Here is a 12,847-nt window from a genome sequence, read left to right as displayed (position 1 = left end):
ACAATAATAATTTTCATCTTTTAAATTTTCCTTGGAGCTTTATATTCAGTGAGTAAACAAGTGAACAAACAACATCAGATCCTGCTATGTCCAGGGGATATAACTCTGCAGTAAATGGCATGGGATATATAAAGTGGTCACCTCATGTTTCAAACACATGAAAATGTTTTGAAATCAAAGGCAAAGCAGCTGTCGTTACCTTGTAGTTTCTTTTTTGTCTGCTCATCCAGTGGCCCGACCATACGTGACTGGAACTGCATCATCGGCATCATGCTGCCAACAAACATCACAGGTTGCCAAACAGTGGTACTGTGTAGCACTATGGCAACCAGTGCCTGAAACTCACCAGACTAAGCTGACAGTCTTAAATGCCAGCTCATTTAAAACACTGTAGGCCCAGAGGAAAAAAATTGTAGGCCCAAAACATTTTAGCTGATGAGACATACTCTTGCTATATTAATTGCAAAACACAAACACATCACGAAAAATGGCCTTAGAAAATCTGGGGACGAACAGACAAGGTGAGGTGAGGTGAAATTGGGTTTAACGTCGTGCTTGAGAATATTTAGCTCATATGACGACTTGAACAGACAAGGCGTACTGGTTACAGGAAATACTGTTTGCAAGCGCTATAGCAGTACAGTAATGGTATCAACAGCAAGTAATGTAACACCTACATAAACTGCTCTCATTACTCTTCTCAACTATGCACCTCAAAGTTTCTACTAAGTATGACTAATTTATGAGCGGGATACTTTTGAAGGTGGACCCGAATTTACAAAGCAATAGCAGTGTTATGAGTCATTCACCATGTTTACTGCTTAAAACAAACACAAGGGCTGGCAGAAATGTAAAACTATAAGCCTGAGATTGTTTCATTAGACCCTGAATCACCACATATCTACTAAGATCCATAACTAACTACAGGACCACCTCCTTATCTGGACCTCATTCCTATTCACAAGACCATCTACCGGGCCACCTGTCTATCTACTGGACCCCCTATCTACAGGACCACCTGCCTATCTACTGGACCGCCTATCTACAGGACCACCCACCTATCCACTGGACCCTTACTTTTCCACCAGGCCACCTGCCTATCTACTGGACCCCTTATCTACAGGACCATCCACCTACCAACTGCATCCCCTATCCACAGGACCACCCACCTACCAACTGGATCCCCTATCCACAAGACCATCCACCTACCAACTGGATCCCCTATCCACAGGACCATCCACCTACCAACTGGATCCCCTATCCACAGGACCATCCACCTACCAACTGGATCCCCTATCCATAGGAACACCCACCTACCAACTGGACCCCCTATCCACAGGACCACCCACCTATCCACTGGACCCTTACTTCTCTACCAGGCCACCTGCCTATCTACTGGACCCCTTATCTACAGGACCATCCACCTACCAACTGGATCCCCTATCCACAGGACCATCCACCTACCAACTGGATCCCCTATCCACAGGACCATCCACCTACCAACTGGATCCCCTATCCATAGGAACACCCACCTACCAACTGGACCCCCTATCCACAGGACCACCCACCTATCCACTGGACCCTTACTTCTCTACCAGGCCACCTACCTAACTACAGGACCACTTACCTATCTACTGGGCCACCCGAGTCAAACCTGGAGTTGAAGTCCATAAAGTCAAGGAGGTCCCGTACCAGCTCCAGGGTGGTGGTGATGTTGTCGCTGCTGTAGCTGCTGGTCAGCTGCATCCACAACACAGTTGATTGGTACGATTGTTTCAATACAAGATAATTACACAAACTACTTGGGCTGTCATATATTCCACAAGCACAAGAACATTGCGATGCTTTGTTCTTCACACAGTATGAGAGCATTTGTAAAACAGTTGTTTTTTCTTCATTCAAGAACTTTCCACAAAGTTATAAACTGTGGAATGCACAATGGCTGACTTTGCGTGCTGGCGATCAGGTGCCTGACACTGAGAGTGCGGGTTCGAATCCCGAAATGGGACTGAACCCTACACACTGATATGTATCTAGTCAGAAAGTGTGATCCCAAATATAACCCGAGTTACAGTTTACATGGCAGTGTGATTCTCTTGAGTAGTGGCTGCAGGAACTCTACACATTAGAGAAGATTATTATGGTCGTGTTCTAAAATGACTGTTTACACATGTCAAAAGAATAGATAGTAAATGTTGTGAAACCACTTACATAAGTGACCATCCCTTGAGGTGTCTGACAGGGGAACTCCGTCGTTACCTGGGAATCCCAGAAGGGCCTGCAACAGTGTAGAACATGCTCAACATCCATCATGGTATTTTCAGATCATATGACTATCACCATTTTTATGTCAAATTACAAACATGCACTAGCCATATTACAACCAATTTTACCTTTGAAATTCCTCAACAGAGGTTATCAAATAACAATATACCCCCTCTGAATGAAACAGTTGACAATGACACCATCATTTTAGCTAATATTCACAGAATGGTACTTCTCTTTCTCTTATTGTCTGTAGGGGTATTTAATAATTATATGCACAATTACGGGTCACAAAATGCAAAGCTGTGGCTACTATTATACACAAAGGATGAGCGGCAATATATATTGTGTAGAAAACATGACTGAACACTGTGTAACTAATAGTATTCCATACTTCCAGACTTCTATACCTGAGTATTCTGCTGAGGTAAATACAGATGCCGTTATGTTTGCCGGAGTAAATGACTTCCTGGGAGTGGCTGCCAAGGGAGGTAAGTCCTGGTTGGTAGAAGGACTGCTGGAAGCTGTGTGGAGCTGGTGTGGACATGTGGGCGGGCTGCATACCTGCGTACATCCTCACATAGATTAGCTCACAAGGATGGGGGTCAAATGCCATCATATCTCTCTAACAAAAACATCAGTGATTTTTATTAATACAGATATCATGTTTTTATCGAGCTGATTCTATTATTATATCTGACTTGATCATTTACACTTGGAAGAAGAATGCAATTGATACACTAAATCTGGTTAGGTGTAAGTCTTAAAGTTGGGAACAGTGTTTTCTTTTGAATTTCTTAAGAGCCAGCACGGTCTCTTTAATAACAAGCTGAATCTCTAATCACTGTGCCCAAAACACCAACTGTAATGTGTGGTGACAGATGCATCATCAAGATAGCAGCAACACTTTGGAATGGTCTACCATCTACCCTGAGAAACTCAGCTTCTTATGACATTTTTAAGGAGGGCATAAAAACTCATCTCATCCAAAATGTCAGTCATGTCAGTTTAATAACAAATTCATTGTATGTTCAGGTACAAAAAATGAAAAACAAATGTATGCTGTGAAACACCAATTTTATAACAAAAACACTATTTTGTTTCAATAATCTGGACTGGAATAATCACCAGTGAAGTTTTACTCTCCATTTATCCAGGTCCAAGTTCACAACTTTGATATATCCACATCCCTGAATTGTTTTGTTTGTTTGCTAATACATGTAGATGGTGGTCCATACATAGTTAGGTCTGGACCAGAATCACATAATCAACATCACAGGTATCAGTTAATGCAACTGGGATACAATGACATTCATCCACCAAAGCGGCAATCCTGACATTCCGATTCCATGGTTCAAATCTTGGAAGAGTGATTAACATTAGTGACAGAACGGTCAGTACTACTACAAAGAAGCTGACAAAACACCACAGTTACAATGGTCACAACGGCGCCTGACCAGAGTGCTACAACCACCAACAGAAACCAGAAAAACATATCACACAGATACAAGTGACTGTTATCAAGCTGTGTCTTTATAACTCCATGGTAAACATAACTACAGTCTAGGGAGAAGGATTAATTAAATAATGAATGAAATTTTAACTCTACAACTTAATCTTAAAAATATATTCGTGGCTGTTTCAAAATCAGTCCATGCAACTTTAAGCTGAAACAGTGTACAGAGGATACTTTACTAAGTCAAGTCAAAAAACAAATATCAAAAAGAGAAAAACTAAAACTAGTAAAATAACATAAAACATATTAATAATAAAGATCTCACAACAAAATCATACTTCAAATAAAAAGCAGTCATACAAAAGAAAACAGCAATCATCCGAAAAGAAAGAACAGAATGCAACTAAAATGAAACAGCTTAGTAAATGTTAGTACAAGAAAACAAGGTCAGAGCTGTGTTAAAGGGGGGTAACTCTGTCTCACCTGGCATAGGGGTTGCGAAAGGAGCGAAACTGGTCCCATGGGAAGTGGGGCTGTAGATTACAGTGCTGCTGAGTGAGGCAGGCACTGACCCCATAGGACCTGAGAACAAAGCAGGGGAGGTGAGCGTACACACAAAGGGTGTTAGTATTACCTCCCTTGCACTACTACTGTGGAAAGTTTTGTAATCACGACTGATACTTCTTAACCTTTACAGGATATATATCACTCAAACAAAGTAAGGGATGACTGATTCTGATGTGACAGAATCTGGTGTTCCTTAACTCTTTTCAAGTAGTTTAGGAAGTGACTACTCTACAAGGTTAAAATAATGGTAATTCATCACATTAAAATTGATCTATTTTCTTGATATCAACCTGCTTATACCACTGTCTGAATTACAGGACAAATAGTTATTCAGGTTGTCTTATAAATACAGAATAAAAATACATAAAGGTGATGTTAAGATGATCAGATGAAATTAAACAATTTTTTATACAGCACCAATACAATGTGTTTGTACTGTCAATTATCCATAATCAAATCTTTGCTATTCAAATGTTAAATTTTAAATTAATATGTTCAACAATTCATCAAACTTTAATGAGAAGACACATCAATACACGAATATGATAATTAATTTGCATACCAAATTTACAAGCAAAATACTATTAACATTAAAATCTATATAAAAACAGGTACTTTTGAATCCATTGCACTTTCAAAATACCAGGATTATGATTGACAGATCACTTCTGATAAACAATTATACTCAATGATCAGTAGTACACAAAACATTACTTCTTCCATTCAATAATTAGGGTTTGCAAATCACAAACATGCGAAGTGGGTAAAGTTCGCATGCAAGACAAACGTTTCAAAATCTAGCGTCTAAATACAGAAGCAGGCACATACATAACTAGTTATAATGTTGAACAGGCTGTATGCTGAAGACATCTCAATTGAACAGTAAAACTTGAAATTTGTCAGTAAAAATGAAACAATCATACTCGTTTATGATATGAAAACTACATTCCCTTAAAATAATAGTGTATAATGGTAAAGATACTACTGCTTGAAACAAAACAAAAATACATATTTTTTAAAATTGAGATCCTGAACGTAGTACTGTTAAAGAACCTTCTAAGTCACATGTCACGGAACATGCCAGACATTTTCCTTCCACACTCACCATGCTCAGATCATCAAGAGCCCATGCAAACAAAGAAAGAGAGTAGGTTTACCAGAAGAGAAGGATGCTGGACCGATGTTGGCAGCACCCATGTGACCTCCGAAAGCGGGGGCGCTGAAGTTATACTGAGCTTCCCCTCCGTACATGAAGAACGCCATCCTTGCCCAGTCTCCAACCTACACAGTTGTTTAGCCACTTAATCATGATTTGCCATAAACCAATGAAATACACATCACGATCCATTATTCTAGATTCGGTAATCTGCACCCTGATCCACAAATAGTTCGTAACATTAAGATCTGTTGTACGTTTTAGTTTATCATGGGCTTATGAATGCTTTAATGCTATGAACGCTTCAAGGATCGAGAATCATTCCGCTGTCCAGGCCTGGAGTGGAAGGCCTGAGGGAGAGTTTAAACACTGTAATGAAATCTTACCAAATGAAAACATAAGTCTGTTTCCATCCATGATATACCTACCATTATTAAAGATGCATTATGTATAATAACACTATTACATTTAAGTAACCTGTAATCCGGTTCACCGGCGGTATTGAAACTATACTACCCATCAAAGTTTAGACTATACTAAAATATACACATTCTGACAAGGACTCACAACCTTTTATGGTTCTGGGTCCTTAGGGCCTGCAACTTTTCAGAGTTAAGGGCAAACAATGCATGGATGCATAAATGTTTTGCTATCAGAAGACCTACCTGTTGCTCTGCTAGTGGCCGAGAGCAGGCTATTGCCAAGCATGTAGCACAGGCCAGCTCAATCTGAAACAAGAAGAGAACACTCAGTATTAGCAATGATTCCTGCATACATGCATCGGTAGTACAGAAAATTGAATCTGATTCAAGGCAAAGCATTTCTTTTTGCATATTTGTTGATTAATCCATTAATCAGCAGTATACCAGCCATATGTAAATGAACTGGAAACAAGAGGACATGGTCATCAATATCCCCTGCCACAGTGTTCTGTTCCTATTTGGTTCCTGTTTTTTTTAAAAATTTCACCACAACATTCATGTCCTGAAAACACATAACAAATTTGGTTTCCCTATCTGTAACAGTTACTGAGAAAAATCTGTCCCTATTGGGGATATCGTGCACCAAGTCAAGAAACCCAAGACAAGGGGCATAACTCTGTAACACGGTTTCAGTTTTCGAACTCCATCAAGGCATTTATGTCCTGGTTTCCCTATATATAACGGTTTTTGAGAACACCTGTCCCAAAATGGATGGATGGAGCTCAAACCTATATCCCCCTCCCACTTCATGGCAGGGGATAAAAATCAAGTCTAGTAATCCAGTAATCAATATTGAGGGCAAAGATCCACAACTCTAGGGTAAGATGTTATGTAATCACCAAGCCTGAGCATCCACCCCATTTGGCAACCTCTTACAAGAAGCATACGTTGCTCTGGACCAATACTTAGCCAGAATCCCTGCTGAGCTTAAGACTAAGAAACAGGGAAGGTTGAAAAATGTTGTTAACCTTCAAACTGTATGACTTGACTTAACGCTTTTTGGGTAGGGTTGTCTTTTTGTTGAAAATTTTGAAAGAGATGACATTCACATTGAACATGGTAACATTGAATAGTTTTCATTTTGAATTGTGTTCAGTTTGTCAGCAACTGATCATGACATCCACAGGAGAACCAGCCCTAAGTCTTTCCCTTTGACAGCTTCTTGCTCCCAGTTTTAACCCAGGAGAACTACCACCTGGTCTTAACACAGGAGTACTAGACTTAGGTCTTTAACTTGGGGAACTTGCCCAAGTCTAAACCCTGGAGGACAAACACAAGGTCTCAACAAGGACAAATGTAGGAGTACGCCTCGAAATATATGCCTGGAGAAGAATCAAGCTGAACTCTATGGATACAATCAGAACTAACCCATCAGAACAACCATTGGCCTGCCAGAGGTAAAATGCTGTTGATCGATCCCAAGAGAACTACCCCAAGAATAATCTCTACCCACCACAGATAAAGTATGATACCCCTGACCTACCCGATGTAGCCGGAAGAATCCCTTGACCTCATCAGCATCTGGTCCCTGGCACTCGATCAGCAGCTGCTGGAGCTGTTCCATTGGCCGCAGTTTCTGTAGGATGTGACTGCCCTGGAACCAACAACATGGCCATCAGGACCAGGACCGACACAATCAGATGATCACTTGGACCTGTTCTTACTCCTACACAGTTACTGCAAGTTCAACAATTGAACAAAGCTGATGTTTGAATAGACTTTGCTTCTGCTGAAAGATTTTCACAGAATGTGACATCAATGAAATGAAATGAGTCTTATCAAATAAATTTGTACAAACCTGTAGAGGTTATGAATTCATTGAAGAAAAGTCCTCCTTGGGGTACATATAAGCATTAAAATGTCCATTTTAAAATACCTACGACAGTTGTAACAATAGTTCAATAAAATATTTTACCAAACAAAAAACTCGTTTTGTTTAATGAGACAACCCCTATAGGGCCCCTGACAGGGCCCCCTACAGCCAAGAGCAGGTAACTCTGGCTGCTTACCTCGTACCTCACTTTTCATGCTGAACGTGTCAGACGGAATGAGGGGAGGTGGGCGGCCGTACCCCAAGGAGGACTTTTCTTCAAAGAATTCATAACCTCTACAGGTTTGTACAATTCTTTTCAGAAGAAGTCCTCCTTGGGGTACATATACAGCATAAGACAGAGACAACATACTCCCTAGTTCAGTTAAAAGATGTCGAGAGTCGAAGGAGTGGTATTCTGTCTGGCTAACATACTCCCTAGTTCAGTTAAAGGCGGACAGCCACCCCCAACCATCAAAATGGGAAGGAGAAAATACACTATACCATTCATAACACCTGACCCAGCTAGGTGCAGGGATGAAAACAGTGAATATAGCATGTGACAACGCTATAGTAAAAAAAACCGGTAAAAACCACAACCATTGTGATACCGCCACCAATAAAAATTGTGGAATTTTATAAGACCGACACCAGGAATAAAAACAATCGTGACTTCGAAAGCTCATTTGGCTAGAGAATCACGACACTGCCCACTGGTGAGAACTGTCTGGCCAAAACGAGCACGTTCCCGTGAGTGTTTGTCAAGTTGATAATGGCGGATGAACATACTCGGTCGGCTCCAGATAGCCGCTGAGCAGATCTCCTCAATGGGCAGTGCCGCAGCATATACCTTAGATGTCGCCATTGCCCTAATTGAATGAGCCTTTAACCCCTGAGGGATAGTTAACCCTTTGTGAGAGTAACTTATACAAATGGCAGAGACAAGCCACCTAGATATGGTCGCTTGTTCGCCGAAAGACCAGCCTTACCACCGCCATAACAGGAGAACAGCTGCTTATCTTTCCTGAGAGCAGTCGTTCGTTTGATATAAGCCTTGAGAGTCTTACGGACATCTAAGACGTGAGCACGTCGAAGAGAGGTACCGGACGATGGAGGCTGAGTGAAAGCTGGCAGTTCAATAGGCGCCGTTATGTGAAAGGCGCCTGCGATCTTAGGACGGTAAGAGTCTGGCAACCAAATACTGACTCTGTCTTTGTGAAAGACAGTCAGAGCAGGATCCGCTGACATGATCATCGCCATGGATATCGCCACTTTCCAACGCCGCCGCTGAGACATTACCGCCACAAGAAAGGCAGCCTTCCAACTTAACAGCTGGAGTGAAAGAGAAGTGCGACAGGTTGTGAAAGAGAGGACCTACCCACCACATCCAATCAAAACCTACGATTGACCTCAAGTCCAACGGGGGACTAATCCGCCGGACAGTCGGACGGATTCTGTCCACGCCAGCTAAAAAGCGCTTCACAAGAGGGTGCTGCCCTAAGAGAGCACCGTCGGCAGGTACATGGAAGGCAGAGATTGCCGTGGAGTAGCCCCGGATAGTAGACGCAGCTAAGCCGGCCTCTAACCGAGACTGTAAGAACTCCAGTACTCCAACTACAGTTGAAGAAAAGGGATCAAGAATCCCTCTGCCGACACCAGCGCGTATAACAGGCCCATCTATCCTCATATTGAACGCTTGTCGAATCCCTCCGCGAAGCCAGAATTGTGTCTGCAACTGGTGCAGGAATTCTGCTCGCTTGGAGGCGATTCCGGACAGTGGCCAGGCCACCCACTGAATCCTGGGATTCGGGTGTGGCGCTCCGTTCTGGGATAGTAAGTCCGGTCGAAAGGGTAATAGTACAGGAGGCTGAGCCAGAAACCAGAGTAGTACCAGAAACCAGCTTTGAGCCGACCAAAGAGGTGCAAGGAGCACAAGAAGTTGAGCTGGTTGGGTGGCAAGCTGCGAGAGGACTTTGGGAATCAGGGGTAGTGTTGGGAACGCCCATAGAACCCTGCCCATCCAGTCGAGCTGGAAAGCGTCTGAGGCGATGGGTCTCGGATCTGGTATCCGAGAGCAAAACACCGGAATCTGGTTCGTCCCCCCAGAAGCAAACAGATCCACCTGGAACGACCCGAACAACTGGGAGATAGTCCCAAATATCTCCCGATTGAGCATCCACTTGTGCAGGGCCAGGATACGTCGAGAGAGCGTGTCTGCTCGAACGTTGTCCGCCCCTGGGAGATAAACAGGCATAACCCGTATGTCGAACTGGTCGCACCAGAGCAGAAACTGCCACGCCTCCCGCAGGAGAGACGGGGAAACCATACCCCCTGCTTCAGGATATAGGTCATCGCCGTCTCGGTTGTCCATCTCTAGACGAACTACACGGGGTCAAACCCGCTCCCAAATCGTTCGAACACTAACCTGACTGCTCTCAGTTCTAGCACATTGATGTGCAGTTGCGCCTCGCTCTGTGACCACAGGCCTGAGACTGACAGATCGCCGAGCACACACACCCACCCTGTGAGGGAGGCATCTGTCTGAATCAAGAGATCTGGCGGCGGGATGTCCAAGGGGATCCCCCTGGACAAATTCCCTGCCATTGTCCACCACCGTAAATGAGGAATTACCCACCCTGGAGAGTGGAGAATTAACTCGTAACCCCGGGTGTGAACCCACATTCGAGCCAAAGCTTGCTGTATGGGTCGCATCCTCACCTGCGCTTGCCAAACAATGTCCACCGTTGCCGCCATGTTGCCTAGCAACTGGAGCCAAGTCCGAGCTGAGGCCCTGGGGGACTCGAGAAATTGTAACACAACTCTCTGGACTTTGGCGACACAGTCCAGAGACAGGGAGACTACCCCTCGCGCTGTCTCGAATCTCGCTCCCAAGAAAACCAGATCCTGGGTGGGAACAGTTCTGATTTCTTGTGATTGATAATCCAGCCCAACTTGGTGAGTATACTCATCACAGAAAGTGTCGCAACTCAACTCAAGTGAGTGGCAAGCGCACGAAGGAGCCAATCGTCTAGGTACGGGTAACAGCACCTGCCTTGTGACCTGGCTACCTGCGCTGGAATTAGCATGAGTTTGGTGAACACCCTTGGCGCTGTGGAGATGCCGAAGCGGAGCACACGAAACTGATAGCACCTCCCGTCGAAGGAAAACTTTAGGTATTTCCTGAACTCGGGGTGCATTGGGACATGGAAGTACGCGTCTTTGAGGTCGTTTGACGTGAGCCAATCTCCCTTCTCCACAGATGAGATCACTAAACGCAGTGTCTGCATCTTGAAGGATGGTACCTCTATCATGTCGTTCAGACATTCGAGGTTTAAAAGAGACCTGAACCCTCCATACTTTTAGGTGACACGGAAACAGGTCGAGTAATACCCCGCCATTTCCTGTCCCATTGGAACCACCTCGATGGCTGCCTTGTCCAGTAATGACTGGACCTCGGCACGAAGCACCTCTGCCTTCTCTAGGGCAGCCAGCACTGAAGTACAACGGATCCCGGAGAAGGGAGGTGGGTCTCGCTTCCACTGTGGCATGTGGCCGTCCCTGAGCGTGGACAGGACCCAGGGATTGGAAGTGACCTTTTTCCATTCTGACAGGAGGAGAGAAAGTCGGCCACCCACAGGGATATGTGGCATGAGGCAATGGATACCATACATCGGCAGTACTCTGACTGCTGGATCTGGTACCGACAAGGGCTCCGGAATTATAACTGGGAAGCTGGGGCTGACTTCCCCTTTCTCTGAAATGGCTGGTGGGGCGCCGTGGCTTTGCCCTTGCCCCTGCCTCTGCCCTTACCCCTCAGCGACTGTAATGGCTGAGCCCATTTAACAGGTTCCTTTGCCGAGGCAGAAGGATATGCAGAGGTAAGTACCGTGGCTCGCGCGCGAGACATGTGAGGCTGTTCCAACAAGGGCTTATAGTCCTTGAAGGTTGATACAGCCTCCGCGGCCTCCCGGACTACTGTAGCTGACCCAGGAAACAGGGTAGAACCCATCTGGAACGGCAGCGCCAGTAGAGCCTGTTGTGTGGCAGGAGAGTACCTAGCCAAAGAAAGCCACAGGCGAAGGAGGCCCATAACCGCCAACATCATTTGGCAGGCCGACGACCTGATAGAGTCACACGCCAGATGTGACTGGACCTCCGTCAATTGTTTTGCCGAGGTGGAGGGAGACAAAATTCCTTAGGGTCAGGTGCGCCAGCACTGACAACTACCTGAGGCAGGACAGAGGCAATACGCTCCCGCACCCGTCTCCGGGACCCACCGATGGATACAAAAGGTGTACCCGACCCTCCCCGACCCTCATCCTCCTCCATAGCCTCCTCGAATCTATCCTCCTGGAGCGAAGTCTCTGTATCTAGGGAAAGCTCCGAGGGTTCATCCGAGGGGTCTAGGGAGAGTGACAGAGGCTCAAGCAGAACCGAGTTGCCCGGTACGCCCGACCCAAGACTCAAAACTGAGTCACGGTGGCGAGACGAGGAAGAGCCCGACACGGGATTCCCCAACGGCAAGCATAATGGCCCCAACACCGAATGGCCCCGGAAAGCCGGCGCAAACGGTGCGACCGAGGAGGTAGCAGAGACTACTGGGACAGAGCCTGTAAAACCGGCACCAACTACCGACCCAGACCCAGAGCCGAGGCTCGGACTGGTGGTAGCCACCGTAGCGGAGGGGTGGCCGGCAACCGAGACGAGGCTTGGTGCAGACGCACTCCCGACAGAAATGTCCACACCAGAGCCTGAGCTAAGGTTGGGGACACTGCCCGCCACAGAAACGGAACACCCCCAGTACCTGGCCCGGACGCCAATCTCCTGACAGAGACTGGACATCACGTCAGATATAAGCGAGTGAACTGATGCCATTTGCTGATCGGAGATTGAAGATTAATTCGAAAGTTAAAGTATTTGAAACTGGGACATGTGGAGGTGAAGGTGCCTGTGATGTGGAAGGGATGGCTTGTGAAGTGACCGAAGATCCCGCACCCTTCGCCTGTTAAGGCGCTGTATCCCCTGATACAGACGAAGAAGAAACCTTCTTTTCCTTAGGCTTTTTATCCTTATCCTTAGAAGGAGGCTTCTGCCCCCAAATGTCGCACGGG

At 45.3% G+C, this 12,847-nt stretch overlaps 1 protein-coding gene across 1 annotated transcript in view; it reads right to left on the bottom strand.

Annotated features, from left to right (window-relative positions):
- LOC124274513 (nuclear pore complex protein Nup155-like) overlaps positions 1-12,847 on the bottom strand; it is a 40,575-nt gene that overhangs the window by 17,370 nt on the left and 10,358 nt on the right. Inside the window, 8 exon segments of the mRNA XM_046709879.1 lie at positions 200-273; positions 1,628-1,740; positions 2,212-2,278; positions 2,676-2,829; positions 4,205-4,303; positions 5,446-5,569; positions 6,110-6,172; positions 7,410-7,520. Of these exon segments, the coding sequence (XP_046565835.1) occupies positions 200-273; positions 1,628-1,740; positions 2,212-2,278; positions 2,676-2,829; positions 4,205-4,303; positions 5,446-5,569; positions 6,110-6,172; positions 7,410-7,520 (805 nt within the window).

The sequence above is a fragment of the Haliotis rubra genome, unplaced genomic scaffold (genome assembly GCF_003918875.1).
Source record: "Haliotis rubra isolate DU_JTF1 unplaced genomic scaffold, ASM391887v1 Scf191, whole genome shotgun sequence".
Taxonomy (NCBI): Eukaryota; Metazoa; Mollusca; class Gastropoda; order Lepetellida; family Haliotidae; genus Haliotis; species Haliotis rubra.
This window is presented reverse-complemented; position numbering and strand designations above follow the sequence as displayed.